Source organism: Enhydra lutris, unplaced genomic scaffold (assembly GCF_002288905.1).
Source record: "Enhydra lutris kenyoni isolate GAN:26980312 unplaced genomic scaffold, ASM228890v2 scaffoldscaffold27, whole genome shotgun sequence".
Taxonomy (NCBI): Eukaryota; Metazoa; Chordata; class Mammalia; order Carnivora; family Mustelidae; genus Enhydra; species Enhydra lutris.
In genome coordinates, this window is record NW_019154111.1 from 8,483,903 (window position 1) to 8,511,768 (window position 27,866).

Here is a 27,866-nt window from a genome sequence, read left to right on the forward strand (position 1 = left end):
TTCAGCCAAGATCTCAAAAACAATAAGCCAAATTATAGCAGAAAAGTGTGGGCAAAAATAAACCCTATCGGAGGAAATCGGCAAGATTCCCAACTGCCTGGTTGTGAGTGTAGCTTTGTGTGTAGAAGTATATCATCGGGCCAGGGGGTACCCTGGGAGTGAACATCTCGCTGCAGGACAAGGGAAGACTCCAACTCTAGGGTCTCGAGCCGCATTAAGATATGGTCACCGGTTGGGTTAGAAAATTCAGAGGTCAGTTCCAGAGATGAAACGGTTAAAGAATGGTATTCTAGGAAGATCTGATCTCTGAATTCTAAAGAGTATCACTGGTTAAGCAACTGGACTAAAATGAAGGGCTACAGTAGACACCACGAGTTGGTCAGAAACGTAAAGCATCCACAGTCCAGCTTTTCTTCCCAGCCATGTTCATTGCCAGTGCAGGAAGAGTCCTACTGTAAGGACTAAATGAAGACCAAGCAGTAGCGAGGGTTCTAAATTAGTTTTCTTCTATGGCCATTTACCATCAAATGGATACAACAGATTAATCTGCCAAAGGAAAAAACCATGAAAAACTGATAAATAGCTACAATTTTTCCCACATGACTTTATCACTGAACTACAGGTCACCTGCCTTGAAATAAGGCAAGAGTTTAAAGAAAGAGGACTTGCGTACCCATGACGTTTAAAAATATGATCTAGAAAACAGGGTCATTGAGATTGAGAAGTAATCCCGTCTGCTCATGGCCTACCCATGCTGCTCTATGTTATGTACCATAATTGTTTGCTCTCAGCTGGTGAACAATTCATGTACATGACAAGCCCCAATGTACCATATTTTCCCAGCTCATGTGAATAAATTACGTGCACTATATTCTACCTTCCCTTGGACCTGGATGTTCAATTTGTAGAGAATTGTGAGTGTCCGTGCAACTCTGTGAGTGTCCCAGGAAGATTCTGAGCCAAAGACTAGTTCAGAGGCCTTTGCTTAATGTTTATCACATATATGGAGATGCTTTGGGGATATTCATTTTTTGGTCACAGACCTTTATTTTTAAACCAATTTTAAGTACCCAAAGATTGAAGTTTAACAGAACGAAACAAAAGGAGAACACAAATAGCTAGGGCTGTGTCCATGCTGCTAATTCTAGCAGCCAAAGGGCAATCCTTCCAAATGTCAAAGAAAGGATGTCTCTGGACTAGAGACAAGGCAAAGGGCCTTATCGTCTGTTGTTGGCTTTCTTGAAGAAACCCATATATGATTTCCCCCATTTAATGGGCCTCTGGTTTTAACTGGAAAAGCATCCCTTTTCCCAGAGGAGAAGCCTGATAATAAATACTTAAGTAGAGTATATTTCTAATATACCTTACTATCATCCCAGAAAGTCTTAGTAAATATAAACGTGAACTACTTACTAGAATAAGTAGTGTCTCTCAATAGTGACTCAGTAATGATGTATTGAATGATGAATACCTTAAACTTCACCTCTACTTGTTACTCTCCTATCTTGGATATTTAGGACATTGATTAAGCCCTGCTGGTTACTAATTAGCCCCACAAATGACTAACTCAAATAGGACTAGCAGGAGAGTTCATCCTACTCATGCCTAGTGAGTACTCGTGCCTACTCAGGCATCCTAAAGCCTTTATCTGAGCAACATAAGTTACGTAGTTACCTATATAAACTCTACCCCATAGCCCAGTTCTGGAAAAACAGGGGGGAAAAAAAGAGAGAGAGATCAGCACCCATCAAACACTGCATGCTACTTCTTTTGCAGCTATTCCTAGCCAGCAAATGGGAAAGCCTTCATTTTTCAGCTCGTTTTTTCACTTTTCCTTGATCATCTATTTTCTTAATGGCAGCTTGGATAGCTTCTTGGTCGCCCAGGAACTGGTGGGGCCCAACAGCATGCAGGTTCTCATCCAGTTCCAGGAGAATGGGGACTCCAGTGGGTAGAGTAATATTGATAATGTCTTCATCAGAGATACCTGTAGATCAGGAGAGGAACAGACAAGGCATTGAAGGCAATGTAAGAGGAGGTTCTCTTCACTTGTGTAACTGCACTTTTTTTTTCTTAAGATTTTATTTATTTATGTATTTGTGGGGGGGGTGCAGAGGGAGATGATCTCAAGCAGACTCCACACAGAGTACAGAACCTGATGCAGCGTTTGATCCCTCAACCCTGAGATCAAGACCTGAGTCAAAATCAAGAGTCGGACGCTTAACTGATGGAGCCACCCAGGTGCCCCACTGCACATTTATTGAGTCCCATACTAGCTGCATGTCTGGAAATATATCAGATACTGGGAGGGATTCCAGCTATAGGTCCTGGAAGGAAAAAACTTCCCAGAAATTAGAATAAAACACCTTAGACAGAGAGTTGCATCACATCAAATTGTAGGATAACAGATACCCTTTGGGGCAACCTGTTATTCCTTCATGTTTCCTATCTAACTCTTGTAGGAGAACCTTCATAATAGCATTAGTCATAACAGCCAAAAAGTGGAAGCAGCCTAAATGTTCCTCAAAGGATGAAGGGAGAAATTAACTGTGGTATAGCCATACAGTGGAATATTATTTGGTAATGAAAAATAATTGAGTGCTGATACATGCTAAACATTGATGAATCTTAAAAACATTATGCTAATGAAAGAAGCCAGTCACCACCAACTGCATGTTGGGTGATTGCATTTATATAGGAAAATCTAGAGTGAGACAAAGAGATTAGTGGTTGCCTAGGGCTAGAGGGAATAGAGAAAGTTGGAAGTGACAGCTATGTATAGGGTTACTTTTGGGAATAATGAAATTGTTCCAAAATTAACTGTGGTGATAGATGGACAATTCTGTACACATACTAAAAGTCACTGAACTGTACTCTTTAAATGGGTGAACTGTATATTATGTAAATTATATTTCAATAGAGTTGTTAAAAAATGCTAAACAGAACCAGAGAAGTTAAATAAAGCTTCTCAAATCACAAGACTGTTAAAGCAATAAAATTGGACCCGGGTTTTTTATTTCCAAATCCCAGGACTTCAACCCTGGTTGTCCAAGGCTACTTCCATGACAGTTTAGGGAGAGAGGAGAATGTCTGTATCCCTGCTGTGCCCCTGTGAAGGGCTGGGTACTAACTGTAGCAGCTAGTGTTCTCCTGTTTTCAGGACTGGTAAAGGGCATGAACAGATTCGTCTGAGCTCTTTGAAACAGCTAACACACTGGGATCGTGATGGGTGGGCCAGGTTTAGGGGTTGTGGTCTGTGACCTTAGTAAAGAGTTCTAGCTCTCTGGAAAGGGGCTGGAGCACACATGGGGCTCTCTTGTTTGACCATGGCCCCAGATCTAGCCAGATCTCGACAGGTCTTCTCCTTAGTAGCACTGCCCTCAAGCTCATGCCTATGGCTTAGATAATAATCCAGTTTTGTGTAGGACCAAATCAAAGAGCCAACTCAACAAAAGCCATGAGTACTAGAATATTTCCCCTACAAAGGAAGGAGAGCTCAACAGAAATAGAAACGTTTCCAATAAATAAAGTTGACATTCCACTTTAATGACTACTCAAATCATTCACACAGCAGACTAATTACTTACACATATTTAAAATACCTAGACTGGTTAATAATCAGTCCATGAGACTTAAGGACTGAAATTTTAAAATAGCAAATTAGGAAAAACCACAGTGAAGCCATTACTCATTACTTGATTTTGGCATAAGCCACTCTCTGTCCTGAGAAAGTTAAGCAAGCAGAGGTCCTAAGGCTAGAACAATGCATCTGCACTGAATTAAGCCAAACTGAATCAATACTATATTATGCAATACCATATTATAAATTCATTAACTGGAACATCATATGAAGGTTAAAATGAGTGGACAAACAGCACAAGCCCTGTCTGATAACTGGCTTAGATTTTTTATCTGGCATCCAAGAATGTATTGAAGGCAATCATTGGAGATCTCACTCTGCAACTACCCCTCTCTGTCTCTCCCCCTCCACAACCACCCCTTCCTGAAACCCCAGCCATTGTCTTTAATTCTTTTCTTTTCTTTCTTTAAAGTAGGCTCCATGCCCAGCATGAAGCCCAACGCAGGGCTTGAACTCGTGACCCTGAGATCAAGACCTGAGCTGAGGTCAAGAATCGGACGCTTAGCCGACTGAGCCACCCAGGGGTCCCTGTCTTTAATTCTTGAACCTTCACATAGGAGCATCTAGGAGTTAACTACAATCAGTCTAAATGACTGGGACATTTCAAGTAAGAAATAATGAACATTTATGGTAAGTCAAAGGAGTAACTCAATGCCACTATGGAGAGAAATTCAAACAATTTCATTTTCTGCATACAGGATTAACTTCAGGAAGTCAAATCTGCACCTATGAGCCCCAGCCCCCAAGTCAATACAGCAAGAACAGGAAACACAGCCAGATATTAAGATCACTGTACATATACGACAGCACTCACTCTTGACCTTCTGTTAGAGGTGGCTCTGCAAATGCTTGCTTCCTCCTACCAGGGTTACAAACTTCCTTGAGAACAGGAACCATGTCTCATCCATCCCTGTGTCACCTATGATCCTAGAACAGTGCCTTGGTCACTGTGAGAATTTAGTAAATGGTTTGTTCAAATGTAAAGAACCCTATTATGTGTTGGGTGCCAGGATCCAGAAATCATTTAGCTCTATGATCCACTATTACAACTGTATACATGAATCTACTTCTTAATATATATACAAGCAATAAGGAATAAAATATTAACTAAAAACTCTACTGCAGAAAGCCTATACACGAAAGCACTCTGAAGACTTTGCCAGAGGTATGGTATTGGCCGAATTTCAGAACAAGGTCAAAACGGAGACAAAATCTCCTCAAAAGTAAAGATTTCGTGTGTCCAATCCTAGAGGCTGTATCCTGCACCAAGAACCTTGGTGAAAGATTATGTTTCCTTTATAACCTTACTAAGAAAAGAAGAGAGCTGAGAAGGCTCTTAGCCTTGAAGAAAAGGTTGTTTATATTTAGAGCTAATAAACAGCTCAAATTAAATTTGTCCTCCATATAGTTTCTTTGATTTCCTCTCAAAGGTTTGCTTAAAACCTTTGAATCTTGGGAAATAGGAGGGAAGATGTTCAGGGAGGCAGATCTGTCACAGGATGAGAGTAAACCCCAAATACATAGTGCATATTTTTGGAATCTAGAAAAAGAGGGAAACCACTTCGATCAGCTCATTGGATTGGGAGGTGCCACCCCGGCCCCGAGGTGCCTCTCCCAGGCAAGTAAGTCACAATTCAAACCCCGCCAATGGGCGATTTGCGGGGAGAGGTCTGTATTCTGTTGCAAAAAATAAGAGCTGATACAAGAGACTCTCAATTTCATAGATGATCTGCCTATTTTAATTAGAATTCCTTTAGGGTTGGAGGCCATTATGTGCAACTTTTTTTTTTTTTAAAGATTTTATTTATTTATTTGACAGAGAGATCACAAGCAGGCAGAGAGGCAGGCAGAGAGAGAGGAGGAAGCAGGTTCCCCTAGAGAGCAGAGAGCCCGATGCGGGGCTCGATCCCAGGACTCTGAGATCATGACCTGAGCTGAAGGCAGTGGCTTAACCCACTGAGCCACCCAGGCGCCCCCATTATGTGCAACTTAAAGATAGGCTGGGGAGCAACTGGAAAGGGGTTATTTGAATATTGTAATGTGATGATAGGATCACAGCCTCTAATTTAGAATAAGGCAGAGGGCAGAATCCACTCCATGTTGAATTTTATAGTGAAAATAGCCTACAGCTTTTAAAAGTGAAGGTTTTTGTAAATCAATGATGCTTGTTCTGGTAAGAGAAGGCTTAACCATACCAACAGGCAAGCATTTGCTCCACCAGAGAGAGGCCCGAATTTGCTGCTTCTGAAAATATCCCGCTAAAATGCCAAAGGTGATGCACTCCTCAGCCCCGCCCCCACAGCTGGCCCCAGCTGACCTGCCCTCCCTGGTTCTCTAATTTCGCCTCAAGGCTTCTCTGCCTGGCCATGTGTACAGCTGCCCACAATTCTTCAGGGATCAAGCCTGTCATTCATGAGTCTCCTGCACGCCACTCTGATTCCAAACTTGAAACTGCCTAGCCCTGTGCTTGAACCCAGACTAAACAATCCACTTCCGCTGGCAAGAGGCAGACTACATCCAACGTTCCAGTTCGGTCCCTGGCTTTTCCTTCAGTGTGGGCCAGCAGGAAACAAACAGGAAGTGACTATGCCAACCACAGAGAAAGAAACACACGCCTGTCTGGAACTCTACAGAACAGGATGCTCTTAGATACTAAGCCTACGTCAGGAGCTTTCCTATGGTGCTGCTCTGGGAGAAGTGGGTCTGGACGCTTTGGCCTGGACTTATTAGCCCAGCACTGATAATCGTTTACACTGTTAAAAATAGGTAAAGCCGTCCCGTAGGTAGGCATTTTCTTACTATATAGTATCTCCTAAGTCTGTCTGAAGTCTTCTTTCTTCTGAAAGTATTAAGAGCTACTTTCAAGTTAAAGGTAATGAAATCTCCCCAATGATCTACAATTGAAAAGCAGAGATATTAAATAAGTAATTAACAGGGTAGAGACTGTCCCAATCAGGCAAGAAGTGTATGCTGGGTGCTGACATGTGGGTCCTGGGTTTGTAATTCCTACACGAGAGTGTTGCCTTGCTCTGAATCAGTAACCCTTGCCTCACTGTACTGTGCGTTCTCCTACGTTGACCTATTACTGGGCTGGCTGGTTGTGAGAAGGATAAAAAGTCAGAAGACCCCAGGATGACTAGAGAATTTGGTGGCAAGTAAGGAGAAATCATTCTGAGGCAGAAAAACTTTTACTAGAGGAACTCACTATCCTAAGTACAAAGCTTCGTGGTCCCACAGCTTATAGATAATTCATGAAGTTGGGCTTGGACTGGCGATTCCCTATGCTGTCCATGGTTTGGGTGCTGAGTAAAGACAGAACCATTTGCTCCCGAGAAAGCATACCGGTGCCCTCCAGGTTAGTTTTCAAAGGCAAAGGTAGGTGTATGTAGCAACCTACCTTTAATTCTACTATCTGACAATCAAACTAATCTAGTCTATTATTTTGTGCACCAAAAGGCATGGTCCCCATTGGGGCAATGGTCATTTTGCTGGATAAAAGCAAGACTTTTAAACTGAGGTATAAATTACGCACAATGAAATTCACCCTTCTGGGTGTACAGAATAGTTCTATGAACCCTCCAAATTTCCTTGTACTGCTTTGCGGCCTACCCCTCTTCCACTGATCTGTTTTCTGACCCAATAGTATTGCCTTTTCCAGAATGGCAAATAAATAGAGTCTACAATGCCTGGTTTGTTTGTTGCTTAAAAAACAACAACAAAAAAAACATATTTATTTCCTCACAGTTGTGGAGATAACAAGGTCTGAGGCCTCTGTCCTTGGTCTGTACATGGCTGCCATCTCCCTGTGTCTTTTCGTGGTCTTCCCTCTGTGTCTGTGTCCTGATATTTTTTGGGGACACCCATCGTGTTGGATCTGGGGCCAGCCTAATGGCCTCTTTTACTTAATTACCCTTTAAAGACCTTATGTCCAAATACAGTCATATTCTGAACCACCAAGGGCTAAGACTTCAGCAGGAAGGTATAATATACAGCCTTTTGAATTCAGCGTCTTTCACTTGGCATAATACAGCTGAGACTGACCCATGAAGTTAAGATAGATCAGTAGTCTGCTCCTTTTTATTAAAGCAGTTTCTTTAAGCAAAATAGCTTAGTGATCAATGATTGACTAGTCAAATGAAGTAAAAAATTTGACCTAGATACACCAAACAGCAGAGTAAAACACAGGGTTGAAACACAGCTTTCCAGCCGGGGCAGAGCCTTGTGCTATTTCCTGTATTAAACAGGATATGAGATAAAATGCCTAGAACTGCGCTTAGCACACGGCATGCACTCCAAATAAGGCCACCTTTATAGCTGCACTAGGGAACACCACACACAAACCACAATGTTAGGGTAACAGCAATAATAATTGGAGACTCAGTTAGTTGCATCAAATTAACTTTTAATGGTTTACCTGCCATGGATACTCTTGACTCAGCTTCTTAAAATATAGTATTCCAAACAAGAAACAGATCAAGGGAAGGGCTTCTTTTCAGGAAAAAAAAGTTGAAACAAAAAAGCCGAGGGGGTAATCATGTGTGGAGACTCAGTGAACTGGGTTTGGGTGGAGTTCAGGACTCCAACTTATTATCATGATCATGGCTAAGTCATCTGAAGTCTGTCTGGGTTTCATTTTCCTTCAACAGCACCTGTGTTCTTCTTCACAAATGGAAGAAGTGTCAGTCAGGACTCGACTGCTTATAGGGTAAAGTTATAGCAACAAAGAGCTGAGAAACAAAATAATGTCTTAACAAACCATAAGTGACTCTTAATCTCACAAAACAAACTGAGGGTTGCTGGGGGAAGGGGGTTAGGAGAGGGGGATGGGGTTATGGACATTGGGGAGGGTATGTGCTATGGTGAGTGCTGTGAAGTGTGTAAACCTGGCGATTCACAGACCTGTACCCCTGGGGATAAAAATACATTACACGTTTATAAAAAAAAATAAAATAAATTTAAAAAAATAATGTCTTAAGAACCAACACTCTTCATAATTGAAGTAGATACAATGTAGAATAGGTGTGGAACATTAGGATACTTTTTAAGTAAAAAGATCATAAGGCACTTCGAGGTTTCAGGGTAAACCAATATTCTTAGTGGTTATTTCATAGGATCATCATCCTTCCTACCCCCAAGTTCTAGTCTTTAAACAATAACATATTTGTGTGATACGATGGTATGCTGTCAGTTGGATTCTACCAACTACCACACTCCTCCCCAGCAGGAAGTAACAGCGTTAAGTCTGTCAAACAGTTTAAAGACAATACATAGAAACATTGCCCAGTTTCTTCAAAGGATCCTGTTTATAGAGGAGAATTTGATATAAACATATCTAGAAAGCATGACTAGGACTCCAATGAATCTACAACCACAAGGATTCTTATTTTTGTAATCAATGCAAAGAATTCAGCAACTTTTGTGTTTATAGGAAGTATGGAATCTGGGCATAGCCAATTCAAGGATTCGTTCCTTTTTTGCTTTTTTTTAAAAGATTTTATTTGTTTATTTGAGAGAGAAAATGAGAGAGAGAGCACGAGAGGGGGAAGGTCAGAGGGAGAAGCAGACACCCTGATGAGCAGAGAGTCCGATGTGGGATTTGATCCCAGAGTCCCGGGATCGTGACCTGAGCCAAAGGCAGTTGCTTAATCAAATGAGCCACCCAGGCGCCTAAAGAGTCATTCTTAATACTAGTGAAGGCTAACATATTTATAGTAAGGTGAGCACATAATTTATTAATCACGTGGGGCACTTCTGAAAGTGAAAGGAAAGGCTATTAATAATTATACTAGGATGATAGGTATTAACCAGAAAACGGTTAATGGTGATATATATAGTCATGTAACTTTACAGTAAGAATAAATTGGCAAGCAAAATGGTAAATTTTAATGATAGTTTTTAACACACTAAACACATATAATCCCCGTAAATTGCAAGTAGTCCTTACTGTCAGATAAAAATCTCTATTTTCCCCCCTTAAAGTAAGGGAGAGTCACCTAATATTTTGGAGTCTTAAAGAGTTAGCATCCAAATTCAAAGGAATATTTTCTTTTAGTTTGGGAATTTATCAGGTACCACATTATGCCCTATAGCTTGGCTTCTGAAGGTCAGACATGCGAGGTAAGAGGACTCATGTTCCTATTCCAGTGATCATGTACATTCAGAATAAACTTTTAAAAACCTAAAATCTCATTAATAGAAATGACATGGGAGAAATAACACACGATTTCTTCTGATCTTGGGAAAGTCACGTATATGTAATTCTTAGAGCTGTGACATAGAATACTTGCATCTTATTTTTCAGTATACACCAGAGCAGATACCTCTTAGTGGCGATTGGTACTTAGAGAACTCCTAAAATAAGACATGATAACTAACTTACCAAGTGATCCTAAAATCTCGTTTAGTCCATTTTATATACATGAAATAATTTCTTCCATGTTAGATGTGGAAGTCATTATAGGAAATCACAGTGACATCAAAGGGCTCCATGAATCTTAACACCACCACCACCAGGGGGTACTACAGGCCAAAAAGGAACAAACTTGTTCTCCTACCCAGGATGGGTGAGCCAAGATTACATACCAGCCTATGGACAGACCCCCATCTTCCCATCCACTCCATTTGGTTCCCCACCTGTGGGCCTGTGCCAATAGCACATTCTGGATTTTCTGCATTTTTCTCCCCTGAATGTCTACCATCCTCCCTAGTCACCTGCCTTCCCGTTTCCAGTCCCTGTCTCCCTCATTTCTACCTCCCTTGTCCTCCGCTGCAGACATCAGCCAACTCCACACCTTTTCCGCTTTCATACTTCCGACTAGAATCTCCTCGTACCAGTTAAATTAATTTTAAATTAATTATCTCCCAAATAAACACATTTTGTCTAAGGCCTATTTATAGTGAGAGGGATGGGAATTATAATTTAAGGTTGCTTCAGTTTCAATAAGCTCTGAAAGGTGATTTAGTTCTACACATTCAACTTAAAAAAAAAAAAAAAAAGACCTTCAGAAGAAAGTTAAAATGAAGCCTGAGGACTAATGTCTGCTAATTTCTCAGTAATCCCTATAAATCCATTTCTGCTTTAGTGGTCAAAGTTGTATTTTATTTTTATTTTTTATTCTGTACTCCACATCTATGCATGCCTACTTTGATAGCATTTCCATATATTTGCCTCGAAATCTTTTTTTCTAGGCCAATATCAAATCCTTTCATCTTTCAATCCCATGGATTAAAACTATTTTTGCAGCTTTAATTAGATAAATGACATACCAGACCATTTACCCAGGTCAGTAGGTTTTAGTACATTCAGACTTGTGTGACCATCACCACGGTCTATTTTAGCACATTTTCACCACCCCAACGAGAAGACCTGTACCTACTAACTACAGTCACTCTTCATTCCACACCCCCACCACCTCGACCCCAGGCCTAGGAAAGTCTGTTTTTCTGTTTCTAAAGATTTGGCCACACAGACATTTCATTTAAGTAGAATTGTACAATATATGCTCCTTTGTGACTGGCTTCTTTTAGGTAATAATGATTTCAAAGTTCACCCATGTTGTAGCACATAAGACTATTCCATTTGTTTTCATTGCCAAATAATATTATATTGAATGGATATACCAGATTTAATTTATCCAGTCACTAGGTGATGGGCATATAAGATGCTCCCGTGTTTTGGCTCTTATCAGTAATACTGCTATGAAGATTTGTGTCCAAGTTTTCATGTGGACACATGTTTTCATTTCTCTTAAGTACTGTTATGGGTTGAACTGTAGCCCTCCAAAAAGGTTTGTTGAAGTCCCAACCTAAGAAGACCTTATTTGGAAATAGGGACTTTATAGAAGTAATCAAGTTAAGAGGAGGTCTTTGACCCTACTGTACTATTATTTGTGTTCTTACAAAAGGGGGAAATTTGGACAAGGAAGAGAGAGACGCACGGGGAAATCACCAAGTGAAGACTGAGGGCCACAATGATGCATCTACAAGCCGGGGAACGCCAAAGATTTCCAAAGAACACAAGAAGCTAGAAGAGGTAAGAAAGGATTCTCACCTTGAGTCTTTAGAGAGAATATGACCCTGCCAACACTTTAGGACTTCCAGCCCCCAGAACGGTGAGAAAACGAGTATGTGTTGTTTTAAGCCACGCAGTGATTGATACTTTGTCTCAGCAGCATTAGGAAATGAATGCAGGTTAACCTACGAGTAGAATTAATGGAGCATCTGGTAACTGATGTTTAATCTATCAAGAAGCTGCCAGATTGTTTTCCACAGCAGCTACCCCAAATGATTGTTTTTTAAATAAATTGTTAGTGGTTTCAAAACCTCCCTCAAATGCAGAAAGTAAGCCTTCTGTGGGTAACGTTTCCCTCCACAGGTGGTTTGGCCTCCATCCCCAGCAAGGGGATAGTCTTCCTCACCACCATCTGTAAAACTCCCTGTTCTCTTTAAGAAAAGAACAGTAACAAATTGTGACGTCACCAATGCACTAATAGAATGGGGGTATCTAAGATGAGCTATGGCTGGGGATGCAGAATAATCTTAAAGACATCTAAGCCTGAAGTCAGTTGAAGAATAAATGGTGTTAAACAGTAAGACATCGCTTTTAAAGGAAGGATTTCCCAGCTAAGACAGGGACGAAAAGAGGATCCCAAAGGAGATGATGGCATTTTCTTTAGGGAAGGGAGCTTGGCCACAAAGAGCTCTGAGCTCCACCTTTGGAAAAAAAGGAACTGGTGTCGTGGGACGGAATACATCTTTCGGCAGAAACTCTGAGACTCTCAATTTCAGTTTGCCGCTATCCTAAGAGAAGGCTCAACTCTCCTTCAAACAATAAAGTACTATAGTCCAATAATGATGAAGTTATTTGTCATTTAATCCAGTATCTGACTATTCTGAAGAGGAAGAATAGAACTCTTTATAGGGTTGAGTAAATAAGATACATACACAAACGTATACCAGCAGATTGAGCACCATGTCTAGCCAGTAACGTTTTTAATAGCCAGTAAAGTCTGTAGAGTTTAGATCTCTGCACAACTAATAGATGCAGGTACAGGTCTCTGCACAACTAATAGATGCAGGTACAGATAATTTGGCTCCTGGCCAAATTTTTACTTAAAAATCAGGGGTAAAAACACATGCTAAAAAGTCTACAATGAAATTTCATAAAGATCACTTTGTTTTGTTAATAACCTATTTTCACTTATTTCACAAACAATGTCAACCTCTTCATTTCTCACCGGCTCTTAGAGAAAGGTAAAGCAGAATGGGAAGGGAATGTTGGAGAGATGATTCTAGTATCATGGGTTAGCGGCTGAGAGTGCTGACAGACAGGAAAACGGTGGACGGAGCAGATCACTCAAAATGCACAGTTGCCTGGGATTACTTAGTGAAGGGAGAAAGGGGAAGGAGAGACCCCCTGAAGGTGTCACAGGGTCATCACTGATGCCCAAACTGGTGAGCGTAGGTCCTCAAGAGTTCATTTAGTTCATGTTACTCAAGAGGAAGATAACAATAGTGTACATTTTGGAGTATGTTTAGAATACAACGTCAAGTAGTTAAAATAAAATGGAGGCAACCGATTATCTGTAATAAGCCATCCTTTTCTTTTCTGTCTCCCTAACTTTCTCCCAAGCAATGACTCAGCCTGGTCTGGAAAGAGAGGGCTGGAACAAAGGAACTGTTCAAGAAGGCCAGGTCTGAAACACCATAACTGTTTAAAGTTGGAAGAGCATGGGCAAAACCAAAGTCTAGATAATTTTATTTATCTGGAAAGACTCAAATAAATAAACTGGCTTTGCATACCATTTCTATAGAAATGTATACCCTTCTTAGCCTCCCTAAAAGTTACTACAACAAAAGCCATATAATCTTTTAGATCAAGAGTCCTCAAAGTGGAGTACCCCAAGCAGCAGTATAGGCATTACCATAAAACATCTTAGAAATGCAAATTCTCCAGCCCCACTCCAGGCCTACATATCCAAAACTCCAAGGATGGGGCCAGCAATCTGTGGGAGACCAAACCCTCCCTCCAGGTAATTCAGATGCTTGCTAAAGATTTAGAATCACCGCTGTCTATAATATGAATGTGAAAGGCACAGGGGTTTTGATTTATAGAACAAAATGATTCTTAAAAGACTAAAGAGGCAAAAAGGAATAGGAAAGAAAGTCTGTCATGTCAGTTGTGCATTGTAAGCTCAGAAACCACATCTCTTCTAGGTTAAGGCTCATGTATAACACTTAGCAACCTTTAGGAAGTAGTAGCACAAAGATGGTACCTTCCAGATGCTTCAGGAGAGCTCTGCTGCTATTTCCATGAGCCGATATCAGAACGGTTTTGCCACTTAATACTTCAGGAGCAATCCTTTCGTTCCAAAAGGGAAGGAGTCTCTCCAGAACATCCTTTAAGCTTTCAGATCGGGGCAGCTGATCCACAGGAATGTCGCACACTTTATACCTCCGGTCATTGTAGATTTCATGGTAGAAAGGGTGCGATTCCTCAATGGGTGGTGGGGTCACATTGTAGCTTCTTCTCCAGAGCCTCACTTGTTCTTCACCGTGATTCAAAGCCATCTGTTCCCTGTTGAGGCCGATCAAAGCTCCATAGTGACGTTCATTTAGACGCCAGGAGCTTTCCACCGGAACCCACTCCTGCCCCAGCTCTTCCAGGATCAGCCAGGCCGTGTGGATGGACCGATTAAGGATGGATGTGAATACGAGATCAAACTCCAAGTTTAGCGCTTTGAGTTGCTTTCCACAGTTCCGAGCCTCCTCCATTCCTTCACTGTTCAGTTTCTGATCCACCCAGCTACAAAAACGATTCTCTTTATTCCAAGCACCCTCTCCATGTCTTAACATAATCAATTTGTACTTGGACATCCTGATGGCAGAGCTTCCCTAGCACTTTCAGGTAGGCCAATACTCAATGACAGCAATACATCTAGAAAGAGAAGGAACAAAAAGTATATTGTTATATTCTTCATTCAACTGACTCCCAGGAACGGAAGCACAACTTTACAACAGTCGGTGTCTGAACTAAATTGAAGTCACTCCTTTGACCAGATTTGACATCAAGAGATCAGACACCTTATACACTATGGCACATACAGGCATATCCTACAAATAATTCATTATGGGGAACCTAGTCAACTTAAATTTTCTGCTGGCGAGACAGTATGTAAATTGCATGATGTAAACCAACAGAACACGTCATTGTAATGGCTTGCTACATTTCTGCCAGATAAAAAGGCCTTCCGTGCTTACAGAAGAGAGGATTTTTTTTTTAAAGATTTTATTTATTTATTTGACAGAGAGAGATCACAAGTAGATGGAAAGGAAGGCAGAGAGAGAGAGAGAGAGGGCAGCAGGCTCCCTGCTGAGCAGAGAGCCTGATGCGGGACTCGATCCCAGGACCCTGAGATCATGATCTGAGCCGAAGGCAGCGGCTTAACCCACTGAGCCACCCAGGCGCCCCCAGAAGAGAGGATTTAATGGAATGAGTTATAGATGTCTAAAAGGATGACTAGGGGCTGGGAGTTCCCAGCTACTAGCAGCTGACTCCGGGTCGAAGGCATCCTCCTCACTTCGCTTTTCTTCTGGTGAAAAAAAGAAGTATTTACCAGTCTCGCTTTATTATAGAAGTTAAACAGGTTCATTCGATGACTCCACCACACTGATCCGGGATGTAAATCACTAACTGGGGGCAGCTAGCTCTTCAATGCCATAAGCTCCATGAACTAGTCGAAAATCTAAGGTTCAACATTCAAACAACACTAAAAGTGATTTAAAGCAACATTAACGCTGAACGTGGCACTCACTGAAATAATCTCACCGGCCTCAAGATCGAGCTTTCGGCAGGCATAAATCCGTAAGCCAAACAAGCTATCAAATGCAAGCAGCTCAGAGATGCCGCCTGTGGGGACAGATTAGCAGGAGCAGGTCGGCAGGAGTGAGAGGAAGCACGCTGATAAGGAAGCCCCGACTCCTCCTCCCTGGTCCTTAAACTGTCCCACGGAAGCCAGCCGCATCTCAGCGGGAGAGTCTGGTAGAGTGCCACAGACAACTTTAAAGTGTTTCGGAATTCCCTAAGTTAAGCTGCTGGTCCCACTCTGTTCCCTGGAGATTCTGCTGCCTTCGGTTCTGGCTGAGCTCTGGCCGCCTCAGGCTGCCTCCACTCTCCTTGCTGTGGACATATTTATGCTGACAGATGCCGCTCCCTTTCCTTGCCCACTGCTTTCCATTTCCACCCTCGGGTTTTCCACCCTGGGGAGTAAAAATGATAGGAACATCGGGGCCCGGTCCTCTGCCATTCTTGGCAAGCCCCGTTCTGTGCCACTTACCCTGTGATTCACCCACGGTTACGTAACCATCGGCGACAAAGTTAACTGGAATCTAGGTATCTAGTTGCTTCCTTTCTTTAGTAATTCCTAGAGATTCTGATGGGAAAAGAGCCTTTACCATAAGGTTTCATCTTATTTCAGGTGAAGGCAACCCAGAAGGACCTCCTGAGGGAGGAAGCAGACTGAGGTAGTCTGCAAGTAGGTGAAAGATGAGGGTGGTTGGGCTTTGAACTTCCTTTTTTTTTTTTTTTTTTTAAGATTTTATTCTTTGTTTGACAGAGAGAGACAGTGAGAGAGGGAACATAAGCAGGGAGAGTGGGAGAGGGAAAAGCAGGCTCCCCCCGCCAAGCAGGGAGCCCGATGGGGTTGATCCCAGGACCCTGGGATCATGACCTGAGCCTAAGGCAGAGGCCCAATGACTGAGCACCCTGGTGCCCCTGGACTTCCATTTCTTTCTTTCTCTCTTCCTTCCTTTCTTTCTTTCTTTCTTTCTTTTTTTTTTAAAGATTTTATTTATTTATTTGACAGAGAGAAATCACAAGTAGGCAGAGAGGCAGGCAGAGAGAGAGGGGGAAGCAGGCTCCCTGCTAAGCAGAGAGCCTGATGCGGGGCTGGATCCCAGGACCCCAAGATCATAACCTAGCCGAAGGCAGAGGCTTAACCCACGGAGCCACCCAGGCGCCCCTGGACTTCCATTTCTTGTCAAGCATCAGGTCTGAAGCTTTATTGCACAAAAAGCAGGAAGCATCTGGAAGAGACTGGGCTGGGGGCTCAGGCGAAACCACCTCCCAGAGCTGAGAATTTCTGGAGGCAGAGCGATGCTTCCACCCTCCCTCAGCACTCCTTCGGGGATGGCGGGAGAACAGAGAACAGGATGAAAGACATCTGGGCAGCATTTTGCTGCGTGATTACTGGTGCCCTGAAGCAGAATAACCACGAAGCTAATGAAGCTCAAGCTTCAGGCTCCTTCACTTGAACAAACTCCTCCTGGGGCACTGGGAGAAACCAAATAATGAATGTGCGTGTGTGTGTGTGCACGCGGGTATGTGTGTGTGCACGCGTGTATGCGTGTGTGTGTTTAATTTGCAAAAGAAAGACATTTTTTGTATTGCTTTTTTAAGAGCCCAATTTACCAAGTAGTAGAAGCTTCTGATCAGTCAAAAACTGCATTCACCCCCTTATAACAGTTACTGTTTTGGTTTTTGCTTCTGGTGGAGAAGGGGGATGGAGGAAAGAGAAGCTCGCTCAACCCTTACTCTGTCTTGTCAAGGGGGAAGCCTCCTTATGCTAATGAAGCTATTTTCCCTTCAAATGGAAAAGGGCATGTTGCACAAATTCTGTAAGCAGAAGCATTTCTCCATTGTCTTTGATTATGAACTATATCAAGAGAACAAAATAGAGCAAGAACATGAACACCCCAGCACTTACTGCCAAGCTTGGCAGTATTCTAAATCTGCTCTATTTGCTTGATTTGTTTGAGAAATAGAACAATTTCTGTTTCCAGTCTCCCCCCCCCCACCCAGCCCCCCAATACATACACTGGAGCAGAGAAACAATACTATAGCCAGAAAGACTACACATATACCCTTCCCTCACTCTGGCCTCCAGGGGTGGATACAGGATAAGGTACTAGACTAGTGCATCTATCTTGGGTAAACAAAGGTACTTCCTTCTCTCCTCCTTGCTGCTATCAACTGACTTCCTATTTAATTAACGCTGAATATTTACAGAGGAGGTGTTAAGGTTTAGAGTTTGCAAGCTTTAAGATTTTAATCACCATGGGAGCTGGTATACCAAGTGTTTACCAACAAATACACAGCAGCCCAGTCAGTCTCATTTAAAGTTTCAGGCAGGGGCTGCAAACTCACACATCTGGGGGGCCAGACAGAGGGGAAGAGCAGTGACGCTGGGCCACAGGGGTAATGGGAACCTTAGAGAACTGTGGGGTAATGGGAACCTTAGAGAACTGCTTACAGAATCTCTGATGGATGCGACTCTTGTGTAAATGGACAGAGCTTTTGCATAAGGCCATCTCACTGAACCAAGGGTCCCATTTTTAGGATCTTTCTGGGGAACAAACAGATGGAACTCCTCAAAGTAAACATTGGAGAGAATGTAAGAATGTAAGACTTCGAGTCAGACCACAGAGAACCTATGAACTCAGTTTTGTCTTCGGGCTAAAAAAAAAAAGTCTTCAAACAACATAAAAAGGGCCATTTCCACTCCTAAAAGTTCATATAAAACTAAAAGGAGAAGCGACTACTTAGCTCCCCCATTTCTCTGTGAGGCTGATGAACTGGGGTTCCCGGATCTTCTAATTTTCAAGAACACCAAAAATGCACCTTTTTTATGTGACATCTGATATTAATACTGCTGACTAATGTAGATATATTTGAAAAATATGAGCTAAACGAAACATGTCCGGAGGCTAGATTGAGTCTGCTAACATGTGAATATGTGAACCGTGACTTCCAAAGAAATCGCCTCCAGGCCGCAGATGAAGGGAGAGGCCACCATACCCTGGGAGATGGTCAGATGCCCAGCCTCCAGGCTCCAATCCTGGCTTTCCCTTGCTTTGTCTAACACCCCCTCACCTCCACATGTGCTGCCCTCCTTGTCTCTGGCCCTCCTTCACCAAACCCTTGGCCAGGGCCCTGCAGAGCCCAGCTCTGGAATCAAACTTCTACTCAACTTTGTACTCTTCCTAGAATGCTTCTGCCAGCTCTGAGCTTTAACCCAGCTGAAAGTGAACTGAAAGCAAAACTGCCTCTCCCAGGTGTCTGCTTCCCCCTCTTGTCCGGGGTGTTTGTCCTTGGATCCTGGGGCCCAGGCAGGTGTTGGTTGCGGTCCTGCTCCCTCTGGGTCCTGACCAAATGCCTCCACCCCCACCATCTTTTGGGGTGGGGGGGAGAAGCTTGGATTCTGAAAGTCTTGCTATATTCAGATGTAGCTCTCATGCCCTCACTGATTAGCTGCAAACATCCTGAAAAGTGAGCACCGTATTCAAAATCCCCAATCAGAGGCACCTGGGTGGCTCAGTGGGTTAAAGCCCCTGCCTTCAGCTTAGGTCATGATCCCAGGGTCGTCGGATCAAGCCCCATATCAGGCTCTCTGCGAAGCAGGGAGCCTGCTTCCTCCTCTCTCTCTGTCTGCCTTTCTGCCTACTTGTGATCTCTCTGTGTGTCAAATAAATAAATAAAATCTTTTAAAAAAATAAAATAAAATAAAATCCCCAATCACTTTCGGTTGGTCTTAGGATAAAGTTCAAAATCCTTCATGTAACCTGTGAGGCTTTGGTTTTCTTTCATTTCCTTGAGCATGCCGTGTTCTTTCTTGCTTCAGGATCTCTGCACACACTGTGCCCTATCCAGAACCCTCGCCCAGCATCCCCCCCGCCTCCACAACTGCCACCTCAGTACCACTCAGCTTTAGGTAACTTCTAGTCTTCCTTTAGATCAGCTGTGTCCAATCAAAATATACTGTTAGCCACATACATAATTTTAGATCTTTTAAAAGCCACGTTAAAAAGGGAAAATAAATAAAATTAATTTTAATAATATATTTTATTTAACCTTACAGTTTCAAAATATTATTCTGACCTATGAGCTCTATAAAATTCTTCATGGGGTATTTTACACTCTTTTTTTCATAGTACGTCTTTGAAACCTGATGTGGATTTTAGATGTAAAGCACAGCTCAACTTGGACCAGCCACATTTCAAAGGCTCATGTGACCAGTGGCTACCATGTTGACTGGAACAGCTTTAGAGCTGAGTTTTAAGGTTATTTCCTCTAGGCCAGTGGTTCTCAAACTTGAACATACATCAGAATCACCAAGAGAAGTGGTTACAAAGGAGTGCTGGGCTTCCCTTCCAAGGCCTGACTGAGTACCTCCGGCATGGGCCTGAGACTCTGAGAATCTAACAAGCTCCCAGGTGATGCTGAGATACTGCTGGTTTGAGACCACCTCGGCTCTAGGCCAACTTCTCTGCCCTTCCTTCTCACCCCCCAGAAGTGGTCAGTCCTGCTTGGTCTACACTCTTTTTTTTTTTTTTTTTTTTTAAAGATTTTATTTATTTATTTGTCAGAGAGAGAGAGAGAGAGAGAGCGAGCACAGGCAGACAGAGTGGCGGGCAGAGGCAGAGGGAGAAGCAGGCTCCCCACAGAACAAGGAGCCCGATGTGGGACTCGATCCCAGGACGCTGGGATCATGACCTGAGCCGAAGGCAGCTGCTTAACCAACTGAGCCACCCAGGCGTCCCTTTTTTTTTTTTTTTTTTTTTTTTAATGGTCTACACTCTTGAAGCACCTGCTCTATAACACTAGGTACAGTTGTGATGGGTCACTCGTACGGATTACTTGTTCAGCATCTACGTGCCCTGTTACACTGGCGGCTGCATCACGGCAGGCCTCACTCACCACCCGCTCTCCAAAACCTAGTGTGACATGTGACACATGCTGGGCACTTAGTAGGAAGGTGTGTTGACTGAACCGAAGTCAAGAGAAGTGATTATATTGTGCTAATGAGCCCAAGGCTTGGCAGTTATGAGTGGTAACTGCCAAAGTAAAAACACTCGGTTGGCAGGCCTGAGGGGTTAGGAGGCCTTAATCCGAGCATGGCAGTGTATTTAATGGCAAAGCCAAAGCCAGTCATGATCATCTGTTACATTCCTGGATCCTTCACGGTTTAGCGTATTCACGAATGGCCAACATCTCCACAGAGTTGTGGAGACTCCAACTGACAACATTACACTATATGTTAACTAACTAGAATTTAAATACTTGAAACAAAACAAAAAACAAAAACCCAAAACCTGAAAGACAAACCAATGAAACACAAGGAGCCCCTAAGTGGCGAACTGGAACTGCCATCCACATCTGCCGCCCATACCCATGCTCTTCCTCCTCACCATGGAGACTTCAGAGTCTGGGTTGGAGTATCCAGGCTCACTTGGCTTCACTTCACAGGACCATCTCCAGTCACAACTTGTTCTTCCAAACCCAGGCAGTCGTTTCATAAAATGCACACAAACAAGGTGAGTGTGAAGGAGGGCTCAGCTTATGACTGCTCTGGGGAAAAACCTTAAGGCACAAAGTCAAGTGGGCAATTTACAAAGAGGTACCACACTATGAATATACACACCCCACCTCAAATTAAAAACTTTTTTTTTTTTTAAATCCAGCTTTGTTTTTGTGTTGTTTTGGTAAAGCTCACCACTCTGGAGTTGGTTCTCAAGATGCCTTGTTTATCCCTTGGCAAGGGGTTACCAGCACCTGAATTAAGCACTAATTTTAGTCAATGATTTACTTCATACCAGAAAAGGCCACACAGGTCACTGAATTAGCATACCCCAGGGTTTCTTCCTTTTTTAAAAAGATATATTTATATATTTGAAAGAGAGAGAGAGAGAGAGAGAAAGAGAGAAAGCACACTTGTAGGGAGAGGAGGCACAGAGGGAAAGGAAGAGAATGTGTAGAACAGGCTCCCCTGCTGAGTGTGGAGCCCGACCCAGGACTCAATCTCATTACCCTGACATAAAAACCAAGAGTTGGACACTTAAATGACTGAGCCACCCAGTGCCCCAAGGTTTCTTCCTTTTTAAATTGTGGTGTTGCTCAAAGAAAAAAATTACTAAACAAACATATCTTTTACATGACTCTGTGTCTCATCTTCTCACCCCTTCCTCTTTGTTTTCCCCTCCTTCTGGCCATTATTTTTTCAGTCCTCTGACACCTAAACTGAGCCTTAATCACTATACTGAAATGGTCTCTCAAAAGACCACCAATTAGTTATGTCTTACTAAGTGAAGACCATCTTCTCTCAGGACTCATACCTCTTTGATCCCTCTGAAGCTGACTACCTCAATGAAGGGGTTAGAATTATTCTAAGATTCTGGTGCTGTGTTTCTCTCAGCTCTTCTACTGTTACATCCTGGTCTTGGGTCTCAGCTCTTCCATTTTTATATCCTGGTCTTGGGTCTCCATATTTTCCTACCTACCACTAACAGTACTATCTAAGATGATGAAGACAGCATACGATGTCACAGCAGCCAATATTCATGGAGGACTCACCATATGTTTGGGACTATTTGAATCCTCAACCACCATTCTATGGAGAAGGTTCTATGGTTACTCCTATTTTACAGAAGCAGAAACTTAGAAGGAAAGGTCAACTTGACCAAGGTGACACAGATTGCAAATGGCGGGAGCTGGAGTTCAGTCTCAGGCAGGCTAGACCCCCAAGCCTACCCTTTGACCTTGAACCACACTGCTACATCACCACATTGGCACCTAAGTCTCTGTCCTCAGTCCTTGGAATCTTTTCTCACTACTTTATTCACATTAAAATGGCCGATTTACAAACTGACAGCCCCAAATATTCATCAGTCTCCCCAGTCTAGTCAATTAACTCATTCTTCAGGCATGCAAACCCCATTTGAATGGGATATAATGCAGGACTGGGAGGAGTACAGAATCTAACAACTAGGTCTTCAAGGAACTGATAGGGAAAAGGGATATGTGTGTGTGTGTGTGTGTGTGTGTGTGTGTGTGTGTGTGTGTGCGTGTGTGTATCACTAAAGCAGAAAGTAATCCATACCATGAGAAAGTATTTCATTCATAAGGGAGATGGAAAAGGGAGATTATTTCTGAGTAAGGCTTCATGAACATGGTATTATTTAAGCTGGATTTGGAAAGATGTTCAAGATGTAGATTTATAGAAAAAGAAAAAGGAATTCTAGCCTAAAGGAATACGGAGTAGAGGCAAGGAAACAGGTGCATATGGAGAATGATGAACCATTCAAACTGTCTGGAGTATAGACAGGGTGACAACACTTCCACGTTTGCCTAGAACAGTCTTGCTATAGGCCTGTTTCCCCAACATAATTATTATAGGGCCCCTTTCACACTTCAGTGTCCCATATGGAAAATTATATGATCTCTATCCAAAGTACAGGGTATATCAAGGAAGTAGGAGGAGACAAACCTAGAAAGATAAGATTGAATAGTGGCCCCACAAAAGGCCTTGTGCCAAAGAAGATAGGTTCTTCTATAAGTATTGGGACATCACTGAAGATTTAATAATGTATATTTTAGGAGGATCAGGCAGCACTTACAAACACAGAATGAGATGGGAAAAACTACTGATATGAATACGTGAGAGGTTTTTGCAAGGATTCTGGTAATATATAATGAAGACCTGGACCAGGATAATGGCTGACGAGATGGAATGAAGGAGACAGATATGAAAAACACTACAGCTTAGCTGAGGTGTTGGCAACTTTTTCTGTAAAAGGACAAATAGTAAATTTTTTAGGCTCTATGGTCTCTGTTACAATTGCTCAATTCTGCCACTGTAGCTGAAAGCAACTATATAAATGAATAAATGAAGTTTTATTTCAATGAAACTTTATGTATGGACACTGAAATTAGAATTTCATATAATTTTCATGCCCATGAAGTATTGTCATTCTTTGATGTATTTCAACCGGTGAAACAAAACAAAACAACAACTTAAAAACCATTCATAACTTGTGGGCCATACAAACACAGGTAGTAGACCAGAAGGCCTTAGTTTGGCAAACCTTGGCCTAGCTGGATACCATACTCAGACCTACTAATCACATCAGCATTTTGAACCTTTAAGCATCCTGTCGTGGCATAATCTAAGAATTATTAAATCACCTGACTTTATTCTCGGCTAGAACTGCAAGTACCTTGAGTAATGGAATCCCATTCATAATTGTTTTTATTCCTCACAAAAGACAATACTGAGCACATTCAAATCAGTCTGTTTACTTCTGCTTAATTGGTTTAATAATGAGTTCAAGGTAAAATTATAGAGAAAAAGTATTCATGCTGTTAACCAACTTCAAAAATATGTCATTCTGACATGCTTTACTTCTCTCAGACATCATCTTTGTAAATTGTCACAGTGCCTCGCGCTTCAGGAGAACGCAGGCTGGCTCAGGCATACACGCTGAGCAACTGGCTGAGCAGTAGAGAGAAAGGTGATTCAAAGGAAACACACTATGCAGGTGAAATATTTTCAAAGACTTCTCGCTATGTCTATGTATAGAAATTCCATCTCAATTGCCTACAGAGCAAAAGATATTCTTTCCATAAATGTCACCATAAAACTGAAGTTAATTTTTTTTTTATTTTTTTATATTTAGCATCCTTTTGGCAAGGCAAGGCTGGAGAGAGTAGGTGGGTAGGGGGATAGGGGAGTGGTGCAAATACACGGCATTGCATTTACTGAGGTTACTTCTACCATATTTCCAGGACCTCTAGATAGTTTCAGTAAATGTAGCACTAGACAATCCTGCTGCTGCCTCCTACTCCTGCCCCTCATCAAACCATTTACTTTCACATACCTTCCCTACCCCCCACCATAACTGAGACTTGTCCCATCTTCCAAACTAATGTTCCTGGGATGTTGCTGCCTCCCTTCCTCAGGTGTCTGAAAAGTAGTATCTAATACTCTAGTATAACGACTCATGAACAGGCGAGGAAAATGATAGGATAAAGACCAGTCTAAAAATAAAAACTTCGTTTTCTGCTTCTAAGAACTGAGTAAGAAGTGTGATCAATGATAGAATGTTGAAGTAACGTAAAATAAGGGATACAGAGCCAGAGTTGCTGTGATCAAAAGCTTCCCCTAAATATTAGGTATTCAAATGCCACCCTTCACCAGTCAGATGTTTTCCCTAGTCCAAATCCTCATTGCATGGCTTTGAACAACTCTTAATTTAACTCTAAAGGGATCTAATTCTATAAAAGATAGGCTGGCATATTTGAGGATGGGAAAAAAAGGTTAATCATGTTTCGGATAAATTAAAAAAGGAACAGTTCTTAGGGGAAATGAAATCCAGAGTTCAGTTCCTTAGAGTCAAAAAAGCTCAATTTTAGAAGTCCGAACATGACTGTATGTAAAAGTACCTTGTGTTCCACCACCTATTATTTTCCCTAAAGCTTTACAGTAACTTTTCCATTTGTGCTCTAAGAGCAACTCTTTACCAGGAGCAAATGTTATCACTTCCTGGTGCTTTCCAGGCACCGTAACCCTGGTCATTCTCCAACTTTACCTCTACCAGCAGCCCCTACTGATCCCTTGTTACACGGGTAGCAAACCATGCATGTAGACCCCTATTCATAGGGAAGAGATCTACCTGGGTCATGAGATGAGCGCTTGCCCGGGGCGTGTTGCTTGTTCCAGCCTGTACGGCATCATTGATGAGCCCAACACCCACTCATGACACCTCCTTCCTAACTTTGGTTACTTATTTCCCCCCAGATAATAGCTTTTGTCTACACAAGCTATTGCCACTGAATCCCAGAAGTTTGAGTTCTAGAAACCTGGACATTAGTCCCGGCTCTGCTACTTACTGATGGTGTGATGTTGATCAATTAATTCAAACTTTCTGGACCTCAGGTTCCTTATCCATAAAGAAAGGGATAACTGCTGTTCTCAAGGGACTATTAGGGAGACTAAATGAGATTATGGTGGAAAAAAAAACCAAAACCAAACACTCTGCCGAAGAGTGAGAGGTAGTCTGGGTTGAATGGAGCAGACTAATGAAAACTCGCCCAGACCTCTGGCCCCTGAAATTGATCCTACCTTGCTGAGGTATGTGTGGAAGTAAAAGCTGGGAATAAAGTAAAATGAGGAGGGGGATACAGAGAAAAAACTAAATTAGGTAGTGGAAGGAGAAATAAAACCAAATGTTGTATGTGCTGGGGGTGTGGAGAGTTGATTGTAAGACACAGCTCTAGAAGTATAACAAATATTAAGCAGTATTCTACAATCCAAATGCTTTAATCAAGTGGCTAAGGTTTCCTCTATGTTTTATAAAGTTTTTTTTTCAGTATTTGTGGCCAAATTTCTGTGTAAGAGTTTTATTATTAAGTAATACTTTTGGTCTTATTTCTCCATGTAAACATTCTCTCACACCAGATTTCATTCCAAGGATGTTCAAGAGACCTGTTGGTTCAAATATTTGTGTCCTCTGTTCTCTGAGCACCGGACCCACAAAACTGAACGCACAGCTGAATTTAGATGTATCAGTCATTACTTAAAATGAAATATGCCACTTAATCTCAACCAACTGTAGAAGGCAAAAGAGGAAGAGAGACTGGCAGATCTGCCCAAACCCTGGGCAGACTAATAGTTACCTCCGAGTGACAGAATAAAGGAGGACATTTTCTGCCACATTATACTCCGTATAATGGTCATTCTGTACAATGATCAAATTTTCTACAATGATCCTTTGGGTGTGGCTTAAAGAGAGGCACAAAAGAACAAGTACCACCCTTTGTAGATGGGAACGTTTATTTGCTGACAGATTGGCCCAGAATTTACTGCTATGAGATTTTTGCTTACGTACTTGTCGTGGAGAATGTCTAATCATCTTTATTTTAAAACAGCCTTTTAACATAAGCATGGCCCCTCCGAAATAATCTGCTGCAACCTCCGCTTTTTTAAAGATGCAAAAATTAAGCCAGAGGGTTGAAATGATTTGTTTAAGATTACACAAATAACAACAGCTTCCACACTAAAACCTGGGGATCCTGACTTCCAACTCAGAGCTCCTTCTGCTATACCATTCGCTTGAATTACATTTCTTTAAAGTCCACCACCGTGGGGATTAAGGAGTGCACTTGTGGTGAGCACAGGGTGACGCATGGAAGTGTTGAATCACTACCTCGTACCCCTGAAACAAATATAACACTGCGTGTTAACTAACTAGAATTAAAAACAACAACAACAAAAACTTATAATAAAAGAAAGCCCACCACCATATGAGGGGCATCTATGGTGGATGAGGAAAAAAAAAAGATGGAATAAACCAGGGGCCAGGGGAGCCTCAGGGGAGAGAGTTTTAAACCAAAGTACATGCTGACATGTGTTCTGCTTTCATTACAGAAAACTGTAGTACCTCCTGGTGAAAGATGCCATTCGATTTCCCCCCACCCAGAGGCTGCATTTGGTCAGTTCACGTTCTGGTTACCACTCACAAGCTGTAAAGCCTCCGTCATTTGGAAGGGAGGTGGTAGGGGAAGAGGACTATAATAAGTTAGCAAACAACTAATTATCCTTTAACTTTACTTTTTCAAAGTAACTGTGAACTGTACTTCCATGATGCATTTCTCTTGTCCTTCTCTACTCATACAACCCTCATCCCTTTGAATGGAGGAGAAATAGACTTACTTTTTTTTTTTTTTTTTTTTTTTTAAATTTTTAGTGATTCTAAGAACCTGTGATTTAGCTCGATTTGAGAGCTACGTGAAACCACTGCAGTTACTCGCCTCCTTCTCCTTCCCTGACATGCAGGCTTTTTCTATCTACTTAGACGTTTAGGGCCAGGTCTGCCATCGCCCTAAATAGAGTGGCGGTGGCCCTGAAAACACCCGAGTTTGCTTCCAGGACCCCTGCTCCGCCACCCTGTGCCTCATACGTCCGGGAGAGATCAGTTCATCATTCCCTCCAACTCCTGTTTGTTCTCGCCGTCAAGACATCACGACCAAAGCGCAGTCCTCCTTTCAGCTGACAGATCTGTGCGTCCCAGAAAGGCTTATTCTGAGGAAGGGACCTGAGAGGGACCTGGGGAGTCAGTGAGGGTGGGGGCTCGATCGGCGTACGAGTGAACACCAGATTCCCTCCAAAGACGGAATCGGGGGCGTCAAGAACTGGCCTTCCTGCACTCCAAATTAAAACACCACATCACTTAAAAACAGAAAGGTTCGCAACCGCAAAATTCTAAAACAAAACCACTCACCTGCAAAGAGGCCAGCAGCAGCAGCAGCCGCTCCTCAGAGCCGCCGAGGAGCCAGCTCCTCCTACAACTCATCACTGCCGCCGGCATCGACGCTCTTTTCTAGCTCCGGAGCCCA

General features: G+C 42.4%; 1 protein-coding gene across 2 annotated transcripts; it reads right to left on the reverse strand.

The window, feature by feature from the left end:
• On the reverse strand, window positions 1–27,866 carry LOC111151975 (bisphosphoglycerate mutase). Of its 2 annotated transcripts, XR_002640896.1 has the most exons (4): window positions 27,752–27,866; window positions 13,915–14,576; window positions 1,745–1,987; window positions 1–546 (listed from the first exon to the last, which is right to left on the reverse strand). XR_002640896.1 is itself a non-coding variant. In XM_022510228.1 (3 exons), exons 2-3 carry the CDS (start codon window positions 14,513–14,515, stop codon window positions 1,806–1,808), a joined length of 783 nt encoding a protein of 260 aa, XP_022365936.1. In that variant the 5' UTR covers window positions 14,516–14,576; window positions 27,752–27,866; the 3' UTR covers window positions 1–1,805. The 2 variants fall into 2 exon arrangements, 1 of the variants encoding a protein (XP_022365936.1); XM_022510228.1 differs by having other exon boundaries at window positions 1–1,987.